Here is a 19,192-nt window from a genome sequence, read left to right on the forward strand (position 1 = left end):
ATTAGTAGTAGTGTGGATAGACCTTTTAATAGAAATTTGAGTTTAGATCCTGTAAATATTGTATGTCTGAACTGCTGTGGTATTAGGACCAGACTTAACTATCCGGAATTTGGTAATATGATACGAAAACACGATATTATTTGTTTATTAGAAACTAAAACCTTGACTCAATAGATTTCTGGGTATCAATTCAAAATGAAAAATAGGAAAAATATTTCAAATAGGCGGTCTGGTGGTATTATGGTTGGTTACAAGAATGAGCTGTCTAATTTGATAGAATTTAAAAACACTGACTGTAAATTTGTACTCTGGTTTAAGTGTGATGGTAAATTATTTCAGTTAGATCAACCGGTAATAGTTGTTTATATACCCCCAGAATACACCAAATACACTTCTGATGAAGCTTTTACTGAAATTGAAAGAGAGTATCTATCCTTTCAAAACTCTACGGAATATTTCTGCCTTTTAGGGGATTTTAATGCTAGAACATGTACAGACGCTGATTTTGTCGAATTAAATGAAAGAGAGCACGGGGATAATAATATTACAGAATTTTCTGATAATGATATAGATATATTAAAATCTTTGTCGATCCCTGTACACAGAAAGAGTATGGACAGTGGCAAAAACCGGTACGGTGGCCTTTTGCTAAATCTATGTAAGAGTAATAAATTGTTTATTGTTAACGGTAAAGTAGGCGGTGATAAAGATATTGGGAAATTTAATTGTAGAGAATCTAGCGTAGTAGATTATTGTATAAGTTCTGCACATTTATTTAGATCAATTGTATATTTTGATATACTGGAGTCTAGTAAATTACTGTCGGACGTTCATTCGCCTCTTTCTTTGTCTCTCCTTGGTGAAAATGGCTCTATACAAATGATAGATCATGAAAATATTGGTAATGCTGCAGTCAAGGATGTTTTTAAAATACAAAAATGGGACCCTTTGAAGTGTGGAGAATTTTTCAACAATATTGATAGTGTAAAAGTAAGAGAATTAGAATCAAATCTAAGTGTAGTGAATGATAATGTAGATGTAATAAATCAAATGTCAGTTGATGCTTTGTTAGATGAGTTATGTGGTATTTTTATCTCATCTGGAAAGGTTACTTTTGGTAAAACACCCATAAGAAGTAGTAAAAGTACCCAAGAAAAACATAAGAGGGATAATAAACCATGGTTCGACGTGTAAATTTACCCGTAAGAATTTTCGTAAACTTAAGAGAAAATTTAAGACTAATAGGTCTCGTAGTAATTATAATAATATGAAACAAGCAGAAGCACGTTATAAAAAGACTCTGGATGAAAAATATAAGTTGTATTGTAAAAATTTATCGAAAAATATTAATGATATGAAGTCTAACAATTCGAAAGAATTCTGGAGGTTTTTGAAAAATTCTAAAAAGAAATGTCAACCAATTTCAAAACTTTATGAATTCTTCAAAAATTTGAATACCGCTCCTCAATATGATGACAGAGATGAATAACCCGATATCGATAATCCTGATTTAGATCGTTTTAATAACGACCTTAATTCCGAGACGAAATTTACAAATGTATTAGAAAATTTAAAAATGACAAGGCTTGTGGAGAAGACCACATTGTTAATGAATATATTAAATCCACATCGGACCAGTTTATTGGAATATATGAAAAACTTTTCAATATTATATTTGACACAGGACTGATCCCAAACAGTTGGGTTATTGGAACCATAAAACCTATTTATAAAATTAAGGGTGATCAGACCAATCACTATTGTTAGTTGTCTTGGAAAACTTTTCCATTCCGTTTTGGGTAATAGACTAAATGAATTTTCAAATGAGTATTGTATTATAAAAGAAAACCAATGTGGATTTCGTCAAAACTATTCAACTCTTGACAGTATATTTACTTTGTATATGTTATTTGAAATTATGAAATGTAAGAAAAAGAAACTGTACTGTTCTTTTATAGATTTTCAAAAGGCCTTCGATACCTTGTGGCGAGAAGGCCTTTTCTACAAGATGTTACTTAATAATATTCATGGTAAAATGTACAATGTGATTCTAAGCATGTATAGTAGTATAAAATCGTGTATTTCATATAATCATTTTAAATCAGATTACTTTCCTTGTGAAAATGGCGTCAGACAGGGTGAAAATTTGTCTCCTTTTCTATTCTCCATTTTTCTAAATGACTTAGAAGATTATTTAATCAGTAAAAATATTGTTGGATTAAATACCATTACTGAAAACATAGAACATGAATTAGATACATAAATTAAAATTTTCATTATGTTATATGCTGATGATACCGTTCTATTAGCAGAGACACCCACATATCTCCAAGACCAACTCAATTACTTCTATGAATATTGTACTAAATGGAAATTAAAGGTTAATGTAGGTAAAACAAAAGTCATGATATTTGGTATGGGTAGAATTCTACCAAACATTAACGTTAGCTATAATAACATAGAAATAGAAATTGTTAAGGAGTTTAATTATCTTGGCGTCTTACTTACAAAAACTGGAAATTTTGGACTAAATAAGAAATATCTAGCAGACAAGGCTTTAATAGCTATGTATGAAATTTTAAAATTCGGAAGGACGTATAACTTGTCTGTAAAACTTCAACTTGACTTATTCGATAAAATGATTTTGCCGATATTAGTATACGGTTGCGAGATATGGGGGTTTGGTGATAATCAGCTATTAGAGAAAATTCACTTTAAGTTTTGTAAAGTACTTTTGAACTTGAAACAATCAACACCCAGCTTTATGGTATATGGGGAACTAGGCCGACATCCTATTGACATTGATATTAAGGTCAGAACAGTGATGTTTTGGGCTAGATTATTAAACAGTTAACAAAAAAAATTTTCTCGTGTTTTATATAATCTATTATATTGTCTGAATACAAATCAAAATGTACGAATCAAATGGATTGAAAATGTGAAAAATATATTTAATACTTGTGGTTTTAATTATGTATTGGAAACACAGAATTTTATAAATAAAAACTGGTTGAAATCAATAGTTAAACAAAGATTAATTGACCAATTTCTACAGGATTGGTATTCTCTTGTTCAAAATTCTCCAAAGTCTACTAATTATCGAATATTTAGAACCAAATTGAAATTTGAGGAATATTTCAATATTTTAGATATCAAAAATGCTATTGTTTTATGTAGATTTTGAACTACTAATCATAAGCTACCGATCGAAACTGGGAGATGGCAAAATGTAATGCGACAAAACCGTATTTGTCTATTATGTAATACTAACAGTATTGGGGATGAATTCCACTACATTTTATAATGTAATTATTTCTCTGATAAACGCAGAGAACATATTTCGAAAACATTTACTAACAGACCGAATATACTTAAATTTTGTTCACCTTTTACAAACAAACGAAAACCAGTCCTGTTGAAGCTTTGTAAATTGATTAGATGTATAAACTCATATGTTTACCCTCCTGGCTAGATATCTGCAGAACCTCTCTCATCCTTTTTGTGTTATTTGTTTGTATATATTGTAAATAGTCTTGTTTGTATTTGTATGTTGTCTCTGTACCAGTGTAATGCATTGGATATGTGAGAAATAAAGATATATATATGGTTAAATGTTTCATGCGCCTTTTATAATGCTTATACTTCTGTTCCAATAGTTTCTTATATTTTATAAAGAAATTCTCTAACATTGGGGCTCTCGCCCTGTGAATGTTACAGCGATCCTATGCCCAGTATCCACATATATTACCGTATACCGTTGTTATCTTTTCAACAATTAGCAACGTCAAAAACAGGAAACCAGTTTAAAGGTGCTGTCGCCGACCACCGCGAGAAAAAATAATAAATATTTCGGAAAATTTTGCATCTTTTATTTAGTAAATGTAAATTGAAGGATGAAAACAATACCTGAGCATTGCAGAAAAAATCAATATATTTATTTTCACTCTCTTTGAAACAGTCAGATTAGCTCGGGGAACCGTCGCGAGCTGACTGTTCCTAAAGCTCGCCAAATAATTTGATATTTTCCGGCACAGGCGCAGCCACAAAATCCACGCAAAGCGACACCTACTTTATGTACATGAAGGCGGGGACTGTAGAACGTATGAAATTATGAACATGGAACATGGAATGTAAAAAATAACTTGTACCTTAATTTGGTATCAAATTAATGCCGTTGCAACCGTCGTTGCAAGAATGCAACACCCGTCGTTAAAACAAAATTCCGCGTTTTTGCAAATTAGAGAGTATTTATGGAAAATTTGAGAACTTTGCAGATTAAGTGATGACAAAAAGAGTGCCCGATATGCATTAAAGGGTCACGACAGACCATTTGATGTGAGAAAAACTTGAAATGTGACGAAATTCGCTTTGTTTGCTTTTGATCTTCCCGAATGATTGTGAAAACGGTACACGTTAATCACTGAATACAAGAAACTGCATTTAACTTGATCATTGTAGCACCGAATGTTCATATTACCATATATATTATCTAAATTGTCATTCATATGAAAGAAATTGTCTTAGGCCACCACATTTTTCTCAGGAAATGACAGTAAATTAACAAACACCGGCGTTAGAAAAACCGTGAATCCGGCGTAGGAATCGTAAAACCTGCGTTAAGTGTTAGACACGTGGTCACTCGTTAAACCTTGTAAATAAGCTTAAAAAGAGTAATCAAAGGAACCAAGGTTATAGCGGTAATCAAAAGAATGTAATCCAGGGACAAAGACCAGACATGGAAAACAGACATACACAACAAAGAACATTAAGTAACTAAAAACATACATACAAAGTAACAAAAGTAAATGAGCAATTCGGACTATACTAAAAACTAGGAGCATGGACCAGGTGCACCGGTAGGGTAAGCGTCCTCTGCTTTCCTAGAAACACCCGCCGAGTTGCTCATAAAAAGTCAAGTCCGGGGTAGACAAACGAGGAAAGGAAAACTATGACCCGTTGAATAAATCAGTTTTCATTGTGCAGATGGATACACCGTAACAATCCACGAGTTCATGATGACGACCATAAAACTTCTGTAGTGATGACTTCAATCTTGTAGCAACATAACCCTGTTCCAGAAGCCTGTTAGAGTTCAAGCGCGATACAAAAAGTCTGCGTAGTTTCGGCAAGTTATAACGTATGAGTTGTGATATGAACACTCCATACGCAGGAGCCGAAAGGATGTTGCCACAGATGAAAGGAAAGTTGACAATTCTGAATGAAAAGTCATCACGTTTGTCGTAAAGTTTGGTCAATAGTTTTCCTTTATCATCGATTTCTAAGTGTAGGTCAAGATATGAGGCTGACTTCACAGTGTCTGTAGTATCTTTTTCTCGAGTTCTTTTGGGTAGATGCAATGTATCAAATCCCCGAAATTAGGATTGTTTAAAGGTAATATGTCATCTATATAGCGGAAACTAAGATTAAAGGATCTAGCCAAACGATATTCTTTCTTTCTGATCGGATCAGCTATAAAGTCAGCCTCATAATAGTGAAGGAATAGGTCAGCAAGTAAAGGAGCATAATTTGCTCCCATTGGAATGCCGACCGTTTGTTGAAAAACACGTCCACCACACTGGACAAATATGATTCCAGAATTTTGTAAACATCTACCTCTGTATATTCGGAAGATGATTTGAAATTATTTCTTACAAAGTATGAGGAATCTCTACCAAGAACTATATATTTGTATTTAGGTGTACCGTCTTTTTTGGAAAAACAACAATGTATAATGTTTTTAAGTCGGGATTTTAACTGAGTATGGGGAATAGAAGTATACAGTGTTGAAAAATCACAGGTTTTAATGCTATTATATTCAGATAATAGTCTTGAACTGATTGTCTCCAAAAGATCTTTCGAATTTTTCAGGATCCACATCGAATTACTACCACTACGGAAGTAACAAGTGTTATGGTAGGACTGCAGACCCTCTTTGACAGTTTTGAGTATAGAAGTTAAAGTTTTGAAAGAGGTTTGGTGGTACATTTTGCAGATCCAGCTATGAATCGTTGTTTGTATGGATTCTTGTGAAGTTTAGGAATCCAGTAAATAGACGGTAAATCACAATCATCGTCCTTGGTAGAGAGACCAAAAGAGGATAGCACAGATTTATGGTTTTCCACAATCTCTTCTTTAGAGAGAGTGGTAGCAGTATAGGTCTTATCATTGCTATTATTTTCTACGTCTACCTCTGATAATAAACATTGGATGTGAAACGTTTTGCAGACAAAAACAATGTTCTTTATGGCTTTGTCTGCTGGTACGATAACATATTTGTCATGTATAGTAGACAATGTTTTTGCAACATCGAGGTCTTAGAAAACTGATGTAGCCTTGGCACTCATTTACCTACTTAAAACTTTCATTCGTTTCAAAATTAAAGACCTCACGGCCTTTAACCACTCTGACAGAGAATAAATGTCTTCTTGTTCTCGTTTTATCCATTTTCTTGCATAGTCCTCGACGGCATCCATAAGAACTTTAAAGTTATAATTCCAATTTATGGAGCGTGGTTCACGGTACATGGGACCTTTAGAGAGGATATTACGCAGAGATTCGTTTTCGATAATGGTTCAATCTCCCGTAACGACATGACCAGAAGGACCATATTTTAATGGAGAGGTATTGCAAGAACAGTCAGGTGGTTTAGCCTTGAAGTCCTCAATCTCGAGATTCTGCAATAGCCTTTTATCATTGAAAATTTTGGATGCGATGGGTGAAGTATAGGAATATGAAATAATTGGTATGGATTTGTCTTTGAAATATGGGGGAATTTTTTTGGTAACGTTTTTATGATGGAGGATGTTAGCCAAATTAATTGCATCTATACCTTTGTTGACAAACGGTAGTGGAAGAAATGATCGTTTTTCTTCATCTTGACTTTTCACATAAACTGGTTTAAAGAGTCTGTGGAAACCAATATCCAAAATCATGGCAACAAGTCTGTATAATGATGAGGTGGGATCAGAAACAGGAGTGTCAAGACTTGTTTTGTAAAAGGAGCGTAGTAGAGTGAGAGGTATAGAATAAAGTTTGGTTCTAATGTGATGAAGTCCAAGAGGTTTTTTGTATGATAGGAAGGACACCATCTATGGAGACATCATGTAACGTAGGTGACGTATAGTGGCGATGGGCATGACTCCTTTCCCGTCTTGGATTTCATCACATTTATGCTATTGTTATATTGGCTTAAAAGGTTTCCTATACTTTTGATGTTGTCATTGCATCCGTAAGGTATTGCAGTACCTAGTCTGCGTATCCAGTACTCCTCTCTTTCCCTACGATAGTTTTTACTTAGAACGGGACTGTTCGTAGGATGGTAATTTTTTTCTAAAATACGAACTTTCATGGAGAGGATTGAATGATCTTGTTGATTAAAGTGTTGATAAACTGTCGGGAATTTGGTGGTGTTAATTCCCGAACGATGACCGAACATTCTTTTATTTAATCGTTCTTGCGTTTCTCCGACATATATTAAACCACATAAATTGCATTCTAATCCATATATTAAGTTCGTTGCTTTGCAACTTAAGTAATCGTGACTTCTTGTATGGAAGGCTTTGTTTGTAAGGGAACTGACGAAGTAAGGGTCGGTTATAAGAATGTTGCATGTTTTGCAATTTTTAATACCACGTTTTGATATGGTACAATGTGGTTTGTCATCGTTTTAGTCAAATATATCGTTTAAAGTGATGGAATATGGTTTGATAATTTTTGTACTGGAATAGATGGTCTGCAGACTGAACGTTTGATTGGGTACTTTTAGTTGAATTGGTCGGGGCACTTTCCATACCAGATGTGAGTGCTAAGATTCCCATCCGGGGACACCACATACTTACAAGACAACAGGGTGTCCGATCTGCTGTCAGATTCGGACTTTTTTATACTGGGCGACGTCCAAGCCAGATTTTCTTTCATTCCTCTTGTTAAAACCATTAATATTAAAAAATTACTGGGTTGATGATACCTTCGGGAACAAAATCCACCAGCAGAGGTATCGACCCAGTGGTGTGAAAGAGTAATCAAAGGAACCAAGGTTATAGCGGCAAAAAATATTTCACAGTAGCTTTTGATGAGCAATTTGATAAGGTGTACAAGGCAAGGATGGTGGATGTTAATTTCAAATATAGATATTCTCTATAGTAACTTTTATTATCGCACAAGAAGATGTCATAAAAAAGTAGACGTAACACATAGCAAACAGAAAACAATATAAGTAATAGGAGGCCATTTTCAAGAACAAATATAAGAGTTAAATATAAGTGTTAGATTTTATAAAAGACTGATTGTGTTTTATAAGTACACAAATATCTTTTCCTCATAAATACGATAATGAGTCAAAAAATCAAAATGTGTGGATTCAAAATACTAATATTAAAGGGAAAGTCTATATTTTTGGTATTTGTGTAATGAAAAAATATGAAAAGGAAAAGATAGATACAACACGGTTTTTGCTGAATAACAATTTTATGTAAAATACCCGCGATGTCTCAGCAATCTTGATTTATATAAACACTATCGTGAATAGATGACTAATAGGAGATATTCGTTTGAACCATTGTCTAGTTTGACATTTGCACCACTACTTTTTACCTTAATTCGAGCCAGTTTAATAAAAAGATAGGAAATGAAATTAGATAAACTAGTGAACATAAATTAAGATATGGTGACCTTGGTATACATCTCTATCTTACCTCCTAATTAAGATATGGTGACCTTGGTATATACCTCCATCTTACCTCCTAATTGAGATGTAGTGACCTAAATATACACATCCATCTTAATGGTGATCTAAATATACACCTCCATCTTAATGGTGACCTAAATATACACCTCCATCTTAATTGTGACCTTGGTATACACCTCCATCTTACCTCCTAATTAAGGTATGGTGACCTTGGTGCACTCCTCCATCTTACCTCCTATTTTCTGTTTATTTAGTAAAAATTCAAATAATCCTGGTAACTGCATATATGTGCATATACTCAAGTTATATGTTAATTTTAATTTGCAGTGAAGGATAGACAGCAAGCTAGTAGTGGCATTAATCATATGTGGATACTTAAAAATTCTAAAGTTTTACTTCAAAACCTAAAACCCCGCAGCTTTTCGGAAATTAGTTCTCTCTAAACTTTTGACTTCTCATCTCTTTACATATGCAGATATATTGTTGATGTATTGTCCATCAATAACCCTTATTTTGGTAAATCAATATATCCACGATAACATAGACATAGACGATTTTAATTTTAATATCATATTTTTTTTTCATACCTGTGTAGCAATATCATTTCATCTTTTTACCATCGTCTCTTACCAAATACACTTTCAGGTATCAGACCTTAGTTGAAAAATAGTCCGTTTCACTTAAAAATGATTTTTTTTTTTTTTTTTTTTTTTTTTTTTTTTTTTTTTTTTTTTTTTTTTTGTAAATTGTATTTGACCGCTGATTAACTACGGGTAAGTTCGTGAAGCAATGGATGAGGGAAGTTTAATGCGTGTCAGACCTAGATTTAACCCACCATTTCGTTTGAATTCCCCGTACTAATTCAGGACAATTGCAGTTCCAGTTGCTACGATGGTGTAATATCTATTTTGTTTGATTTATTTTGGACTTGACTAGATCATGAGTCAGATTAGTGTTCGGTAATTTTGTTGTTATCCCTTTACTAATTGAAATACGTGAACAAATAGACTGACGCAAAGGGGTTTCCCATTATGGTTCAATTAAAACAATTTAAGAGTGTATATGGCGCAAATGTTACCTCTAAAATATAATGGAAATAAGCATGGTGAATATGCCGAAGAGACAACAACTCCACCGGAATGAAAATGTCAGCCCAAGTTTACCCATTGGTCTTCAGTGAACGACAAGAAAACACTCACACCACTGGGCAGCCTGCAGCTGCTCCCAAAACATTATCATACACAGGTACAGTGAAAGAGTTTCCCATATATACTCAAATAACAATAAAACAAATAAAAGTAAACACGAAACAAGATATACAGAGGCTAGAAATTCCATAATTGGGACAGGTGCAAAAATAAATGCGACTGGTTAAAGTACTTTGGCGTGATCACAACCCTCCCCCATTTCAATCTGGCTACTGTGGAAAAAAATATTACACAACCAAACACAACTAAAATCAGTTCAAAAAGGTCTGAGTCCTGTGTTACAACGGAATTAAAGAAACCGCATATATTACACAAATGTACAAATTAAGGAATAATAGCAGTCAACTGATATGCCATTTCCAGACCAGTTTAAACCTACAAAAAGTTATGTCCCCATGGTATCTAAAATCAATCCAAATTCTTCCCATGCGAGATTGAAACCCACGGTACATTAAGTCATACAATAAGGACACAACCCATGTCATGCCAGAAACTGCTTTTAAATACATGTATATAATGTCTATGTAAAGACCATATGAGAGTAATCAAGGGAACCAAGGTCATAGCGGTAATCAAAAGAATGTAATCCAGGGACAAAGACAAAACATGGAAAACAGACATACACAACAAAGAACATAAAGTAACTAAAATCATACATACAAAGTAACAAAAGCGAATGAGCAACTCGGACTCCGCTAAAACATAGAAGCATGGACCAGGTGATCCGGTAGGATAAGGTTCCGTACCTTTCTTAAATGAATTGCAATACACTGAACTTAATTATGCTTCATTTATCCTCTTCAAAGATGAATAAACGAAAACAAGGCATTAACGCAATATTTATAGAAGGCAGAATCCTTTGAGCCAAATTCAACTGATAAATGGAAGTCATTCTCAAATACAGATGTACTTGTAAAGCATTAATACATGCGTATATGAGCGAATCAATGTTAATATCAAAAATGCTATTGTTAACGATTTGAAAAACAAAATTAGAATAAGATGGGGAGATCAAACGCTTGGTAATGAGGACAGACAAATAAATTAGGGCATTTATTTAGTCCATATAGTTACGCAAACTCTAGTGACACACATGTTTACCCATATCAATGACGTGAATAAGTTTATCACACAGTCCATTGTCAGTAAGATCTATTACATTAATTTCGATCCACACAGATATGTTATTATCTTAAACCTACATCAGAAAATTTCGTTATTTATGATTGACAAAATGGTAAGTATCTAATAACGAAATATGAGTATTATTTTTCGATGGCAATTAATAGTAATAATACAGGTGAAAATTTTACTTTTATATTTGTAGCATGAGCATGTCACAACTTGCAATACAATTAAAAGCGTAAACTACAGTTACGGAACACATAATATTGACTTAAAAAAAGATAAATGAACTAATTTAAAGTCCATATGTTGAATGTCATATGTTTATCCTTTTGAGATTATAAATTGTGACAATCATAGTTTTAAATTGTAGTTTGTATGTTGTAATTCGTGAAACTGCACTTTCGTGGTTGCTTTTTTTTTTTTGTTTGATTAAATTGTATTTTTAAATTTTTTTTATGCAAAATGGACATTCAAACAATAGATTAAATGTATATTGCAACATACTTCAGAGACGTACACTGAAGTTTATACTGATCACTTACCAAAAGTGAAGATAGGAATGAAGAGCATGAATCACTCATCTGGCTTGATAAGCAACATTTTATTTGTTTGTAAAAGCGACCATCTGATTTCTTAAATGAAAATTCTTAACACTTATATCTCAGGTATAATCACATCAACTTTCACTGAATTCAGTCGAGAAATAGAATTGAAAATTACCAAAAAATACATACAGAAAAAAGGTAATAACGCCAATATCGATTCACACATTTTCATAGATCTCGCCATTCTGAACATTTTAGCCACTGTCAGAATCTGGCTGAACCTACTGTTAGAACCCTATGTTCTATATAACGGTGGCCATGTTTTACTAGGATAAAGAAGAACAACAGTCATTTTGTACACAATACCCTAGGGAACAATCATACCAAGTTAAGTTCCAAATAGTTTCATAGAAGATTTTTTGGAAATAGGTCTCTCCATTCTGACCATTTTAGCCTCTGTCAGAATCTGGCTTGACCTAACGGTTTGGAGATATTTGCAAAAATATACTGTTTCACCGATATGATATATTTACAGATATGGCGGCCATCTTTTTTTTTTTGACGGTTCAAAAATCAAAAAACTAGTTTTGTGCAAGATACCCAATAGAACATCCGTGCAAATATTTTTTGAATTTTTTTTAGAGGACGACAGACGACGACTGACGTCAATTGATGGCAAAAGCTCATCTGGCCCTTCGGGAAAGGTGAGCTAAAGTAACATTATTCAATGAATTCTGCTACAATAATTTTTTGCTTCATTTCAAATCATAAGAGAATGGTTTATTCTTATTAGTTAAACTTTATCAGATGGTATTCTTTAATATTCAATTATACGTTCAGATGGTATGCCCTGGATTTACCTTACAGTGATGTCCTCTTTAGATCTTTCAATGAGGTAATCACACATGTTGCTTATGAAAAGAGCATTATTGATAAAGTGTTTGCTCTTGGAAAGTGGTATTGCCTTTAACACTTAAAATGCTCTCGCCTGTGGTGCGAGGCATCATCAGAGTTTCAGACAATATCACTGCCCCTTTGTACTTTACAGGAAATATATTATAATGTCAACTACATTAGAAACTTTCGTATAAATAATCGTCGTAGATGGCTGACGCTGATGGAGTTGATATTGAGATAGACTTAGGAGAAAACCCATTAAAATGTTTGCTGTTTGGAGATGCTATCCAAATAGCCAATCAGGATGGAAACATAATGGCAGATTACAAAACGCATATGCAGTCAATAGACACGTGGAAGTCAATACTGATGACGTTTACATATGTGTTTTTTTTCTGGTAAGAAATTATTTTACGAAAAAAAGAATACTATATTGTTTTTTTCTTAATCTACAAAACACTTGGAAACAGACAAATGCTTGTTTATAGAAAAGTTCAGTTTTATATACGTTTGTTTTATTTCAAGGTATGATATAATGGCTCTTCTGTACAATGATATGTGTTATTTTAGAAACTTTTTACATGTTTGAGGTACAAGTAGTATCTAAGTTCATTACAGACATGGAAATCACCTACTTGACTATTTTTGTTTGTGTTTCCAAGGGCATTCAGTAGTGTTCAAGGTTAACGACGTTTTTCTTCAATTTTCAGGTGAAGTTGGTGATTGAAAAAAAACACTTTACAGTTGCGTTTGATGAAGAGTTTGATAGTGTCTACATTTAAATGTCTTTATCATAGTAATAATCATAATTGTAATTTATCACGCATATGAATTTTGTAAAATAACGAGTCTTCATAGAAATGATTCGTATTTATAAACAGATAAATATTTAGACAAATACGAAAGGCTTGTATAAACCACCCTTCATGTTTATACATTCATAGATATAATTTAGATTTGGGACTGTTTAACTACCCTTGTACCTACACTCTAAGAGAACCACCCAAGTCTAAAATGGTAAAATCCATCATCCAGTAGAAGAAACCCAATGTTTGGCTCGTTCTTAACTTCCACATTTGTATTGTAACAATCAGATTATTTACTGATTGTATACTAACGAGTAGTATAAGTACAGTAAGATTCTTCATAGAACAGAATAAAGACACCAAGGTGAAAACAAAGATAATCTTCGTCATAATCTTTTGGGTTTTATTATAAAATCACTATGAAAAAAGATAAAATAAAAGCAAACACAGTTATATTATCATTAAAATAAAAGAAGCATTTATTAAAAAAAAATTAACGAAGAAAGTATTCATGGACATGGGTATCAACAAAAGTGTTCATTCAATTACATACTGTAACAAGCAGTCCTCAATAAAAATAACAAATAATCATTTCGCAAATAGGTATTAACATAAAATAGATTTATAGAACAAGATATTCATACAAATAAATCTTGAAATAAAGACATCCTTCTAAAAAAAGAAAGTAATTTATAGAACCAATGCACCCAATACAAATGACAATTACTCAGACTGTCTTTTTTACAAAATAAATACATAATACTGTACAGAATGTTTGTTACTACATAAAAAATTTATAATAAAAAAGTTTACTTTAACTAAATGTAATTTTATTCTTTCACATGTCATAATGTATTAGAATCTTCGGTTAATTCAACTACCGTCATTTGATATTTTGATTGTTGGTTTTGTTTGGTTTGTAAAGCAAAATCAGCATAATGGTCACTGGTTCGTTCTATCGTGTGATTTATAGGTGCTTGAGTCACTCTTGGTTGAATTGTTGGACCAAATTTGGAAACAATTTGCCTTGGAATCAGTCGTTTTAGGAAACCACTGATTCTTTTATTCTTTTTGATTTCTATGATTAGGTACGCCACGTTGAAAGCAAAGGATATGAAAAATAGAGCACATGCAGCTGCTGCCAATTTATAACCTGTGGACAAATTATCTTCGTTGGGGTAAAATGATAGCGGGTCATAAAACTCGGGAGCTAGCAAAGATTGGTAATGATTCTTGTAGTACGTCATCGCTGATGCCAAAGTTATTCCTGAAATTAACAAAATGTACCACATTAACTACCGCACAATATACAAATTGTAAATGATATGCAAATTATATTACAAACGACCTGAGATGGGAACCAAGAACATGGTATTGAACGTTAATCAAAAAGACAACCAAAAAACAACGACCAAGCAAAAAAGACATACAACAAAGAACATGAAATAACTAAAATTCAAGCACCCGGGCTCCACTAAAATGGACCAGAGAGCATCCTCTGTATTCATAAAAACAACCACCGAGATGCTCAATAATTTTTTTATCTGGGGTAGACGAAACAGGAAATGAAAAGTATGACAGTGAACAAATCGGTTTATGTGGTGCATATATATACACCAAAGCGATCCACGATTTCATGGTGACAACCATATAAAACTTTTGTAGTGATGACTTGTAGCAACATATATACGTCTAATATTGAGTATACATTGTGATAATAAGCATAAATATTCATCATGCTGCTTTAACGATCAGAAACGCTTATTCACAAGGATATTACAGAGGCTACATATAATACATATAAGTAAAAGGTCAAATTAAAAGAAAAAAACGATAAACCTAAAAACTTCATCGGTTTGCTATTAAGTAAACAAAAACTCAACAGCAGTTTTCGAAAGGGCGCTGAGTGCCGATCTAATTTGATATTGTCAAAATTATTTACTTAGTCGAAATAGGGCATCTTCACTTTTTTTACATTATCCACGATGTTTATGTACGTTGATGGCAAGTGTGGATAATAAGTCACGACATGGCATTGTCTGTTTTAACTTGAAAGCAAATAATTTTTAATCCTACAAAGAAATAAAAAATATATACTGATATTTCATTGGCCCTTAGTTTGAAGCTTTATTCATTTATAATTGTAATTAAGAGATAATAAAGGATTCACCAGGAACCCTGTTTTTGAAGAGGCTTATTGTATACAAAAGCCAATATGATTGGTACGATATTTAACGCAGATACAATTATAAACATAAAAATTATCTTTATTGATGAATATTGATGAATGTAAAAGCAAGGCTCCCATTACTGGAACAAATAACATGTTAGCCATGACATGACGACAAAGGCTGGTCCCTAAATTAAACAAAATATCATAATTTACACAAATTATCTTTAAAAAAAAGTATACTCATGACCTGAAGACTACGAACTACCAATACGATCTACGTGCACCGATTGAAGTTAATTGATAGTGTTTTTATCACTCAGTAGAACTGAATCCATTTTCTCTGAGTATTAAATATACAATATGCAATAGTTTTTAAATTTATTTCATTTTTTGGTTGTCAATGTCTTCTGAATAGGAACTATTATCCATTTTTTTAAGTGATGAAAAAACAAGCTACAATTTCACTCATGTTTTTTTCCTTATAAAACAATGTTTGGATTTTAGTTTAGTTACAGTACTTTCATTTGCTCAAATTAAATTTATATCATTAATATAAACATTAAGATTAAGAATTATTCATACGATATTGGTATTGGTATTATACACTTACGTGAATTTGCATATAAAATATGGAGTTTACAATTGAAACTAAAAGTTATTTTATATTCATTAATAATGTTTTTAATATATCATTTTGTTGGGTCGAGGTTTCTAAAGACAAAATTCTATCGGGCAATATTGCGGTAGCTTGCCATAAGCAGGACTTACTCACCCTTCCGTAGCACGCGGTTGAGCGTATGGGTTTGTGCTCTCGTGTCGGTGTGTATAATGATTATATGTCTGTTTATGTGTTCTTGATCGTGTTTTCTCGCGTGGATTTGTTCTTTTTGATACTCTCCTTTTATGAGCACTTCGGTAATTTTTCTTTATTTTTTTACAAAGTTTAGAGCACCACATGCTACTTTTTATAGTTACCTGTTACAAACGATAGGACTGAGGAAGCCACCAAAAATATGAGATATAAATATCCAATTCTCTTCATAACAGCATTCTTGGATAGATATCCCTTTAATTGTATGAAACGAAGAACACCAAAAGCAATGTATGCTGTCAGTGCAAACGCTCCTAATCCAACTGAGGCTGAAACTGACTTTCTAACAATTGGTCGCCAAGGGTCTGCAATATTTAGAATGTCATAATGTCATTTTCTGCTGAACTGAGTCTGAGCAGATCATTTTTAGGTCATAGCGAACTCCATTTTCGTAAGCAGAAAATAGGAGCTATATCAAAACTAATTCAGAAATCATCACAAATTGACAAAATTTATTAATACATTCTCCCACAACCATTCAATTCAACAAATATTGCTTCAAAAGCTGTATAGGCCAAATTTAGTGACTAATTTCAACGAATTGTCATTGATATAAAATTGACTGTATGTATTTCAACCCAAAATAAGCCATTGAAAGTCATAAAGTCATAAGTTATAAAGTCATTGAAGCACAAATCCGCAGATCACTTAAATGATTATTATTAATGTAACTATTTTTTTTTTTTCGAAACCTACCGTTTATAATTTCCTTGTAGGATTGACTGTGTATGTGATCATGTGGTCCATGCCAAGCGTCATAAAACGACCAAAGATTTTGGTAAGCATAAAGTTTAAACTTTATGGGATAGAATTGTGGATATCCATAGTCAGTACCGCTGTTGTATAAATTCCATTTTACAGATTTAGACAAAGAACCAATTGTTAAAAACGGTGCAATGAAAACAGCAATAAATGAACAAAATGAAATAAATCTCTGGATTGATTCCAACTCCACCATTGGAACTATTGTCAAGCCTTTTACATAAAGTAGTTCACTTTCGTCGTTCTCTTTGGGAAGTATTCAGCTTAATTGTATTATCTTTTTGAGTCAGTGCACCACTTGCAAACAAAACAAGTTCTGCGTTAATGCATATGTTATATATCAAAAATGAAATATAAAATGCAACATATCATGTATTGATTTTTTGTTAAATGAACATGTACCGCTAATATGTTATGTATCCTGATATCATATTCAATAAACTCTTTTTTATGAAGTATACGTGCCAATTTCGATTTTGAAGTCAGTTCCTTCTACGACTACTAATCTTTGTGTTTTATCAAAATTTAATTCAATATAGGACAAACAAAATATATGCAAACCCAAATTAAGGTAGAAATGTTTCATCTTTTGTATGTCTTTTCATATCTGATTAATCCCTTGGAATATTTGTAGTGAATTTCACATTAAAATTTATATTCATATAAGAGATTGACCTTCATATGATCTTACAGTTACATGAGTGAACCATACTTAAGTTGACACACTTAGTGAACATTTTTGAAGAAGAAAAAAACCAAATGATCGGTAGTTTTATTCTCAGGGGTTGGTGATCAGAATGGAAATAAACATTCTGATTTTTTTTCCTCGTTTGTCTACCCCGGACTTGACTTTTTATGAGCAACTCGGCGGGTGTTTCTAGAAAAGCAGAGGACGCTTACCCTACCGGTGCACCTGGTCCATGCTCCCAGTTTTTAGTGGAGTCCGAGTTGCTCATTTGCTTTTGTTACTATGTATGTATGATTTTAGTTACTGTATGTTCTTTGTTGTGTATGTCTGTTTTCCATGTCGGGTTTTTGCCCCTGGATTACATTCTTTTGATTACCGCTATAACCTTGGTTCCCTTGATTACTCTTTTAAGCTACATATGTTTGTCTGTTATTAATTCTGGTACAAATCATCCTATACTTAGAGAAGCTTCGTAAACAGACAGACAGACCATTTATTAAAAGCTTTTATCTTCACAGCCATTATTCAAACAGACAAACAGAGTATTCATTGATAGTTGCTATCTTCACAGACATTATTCTGAAATGTGTAACATTGCATGGAGAATTCTCATGTAGTATACAATAAAGCTTACACTTTAAACTGTTTATAACACTATGAGACATGCACTGGCTGCAGAGTCCTCCCTTGCTTGAATTTAAAAAAAACAAAAGAACTCCTTTCAATTTTTGATCAAACGACTAGATATTTACCACCAGCATGATCAAAATTAAAAAGCTAAATTGTCTTCCCGAAAGGAAAATACAGAGAAAATTGTTTAAACTTCTTTTGGATTTTAAAATTTGTTCGGCTAATAAAGGTTCAAGATATATATTTAAATGGATGTAAACAAATATTTAAAGTCACTGAATAGTTTTTTTATATATATTATTCAGGGTTCTGTGTAAGGAAGGTTTCACTATAGATTGCCAGTTTGCCACAACACATTAAAATATGTTTGGCCTTGTTGTGCTCGATAAATATAGTCGTTTTACAATAAATGATGATCAATCATTGTATGAGTGTAGGGAAGATTTGTCAAGCTAGGGAAAGTAAATACGCTGAATAATACGACACTTTTATCCTAGTTTCAATCAGAAGAATGCGTAGTGTTAAACCTGCTAACTGTACAAATTTATAACTGAGATTTAAAAGATCAACTACTTCAATAGATCTTTCGATTTAATAGTATTGTTGGTAAGAAACAAAATGTTTCGTAACAGCAATATTTACTGACTTTCAGCAATATGTCTCCAAGCAAAGAATATTTAAATAAAAAACAATGGGCACAAAAAAGCGTTTTGGCACAAACCTTTCATGATAAAAGAAATGTAACACAATGATGAAATAAAAAACCCTTTTATGAATATTTGATTAAAATATTCTATA

General features: G+C 32.7%; 1 protein-coding gene and 1 long non-coding RNA gene across 4 annotated transcripts; one reads left to right on the forward strand and one right to left on the reverse strand.

The window, feature by feature from the left end:
- The first annotated feature begins 10,989 nt into the window (after positions 1-10,989).
- Positions 10,990-14,042, forward strand: LOC148614581 (uncharacterized). Of its 3 annotated transcripts, none has more exons than XR_015923718.1 (4): positions 10,990-11,131; positions 12,210-12,271; positions 12,616-12,862; positions 13,175-14,031. It is a non-coding gene; the product is annotated as an uncharacterized LOC148614581 (long non-coding RNA). The 3 variants fall into 3 exon arrangements; XR_015923719.1 differs by having other exon boundaries at positions 12,672-12,862; positions 13,175-14,030; XR_015923717.1 differs by lacking the exon at positions 12,210-12,271 and having other exon boundaries at positions 11,041-11,131; positions 12,672-12,862; positions 13,175-14,042.
- A 41-nt stretch (positions 14,043-14,083) lies between these two features.
- Positions 14,084-17,389, reverse strand: LOC148614582 (uncharacterized). Its single transcript, XM_088588761.1, has 3 exons — positions 17,011-17,389; positions 16,419-16,619; positions 14,084-14,537 (listed from the first exon to the last, which is right to left on the reverse strand). Exons 1-3 carry the CDS (start codon positions 17,270-17,272, stop codon positions 14,116-14,118), a joined length of 885 nt encoding a protein of 294 aa, XP_088444887.1. The 5' UTR covers positions 17,273-17,389; the 3' UTR covers positions 14,084-14,115.
- Between the last annotated feature and the right edge of the window lie 1,803 nt (positions 17,390-19,192).

The sequence above is a fragment of the Perna viridis genome, chromosome 6, assembly GCF_037379345.1.
Source record: "Perna viridis isolate PV_CMFRI_1.1 ecotype Kerala chromosome 6, ASM3737934v1, whole genome shotgun sequence".
NCBI classification, from domain to species: domain Eukaryota; kingdom Metazoa; phylum Mollusca; class Bivalvia; order Mytilida; family Mytilidae; genus Perna; species Perna viridis.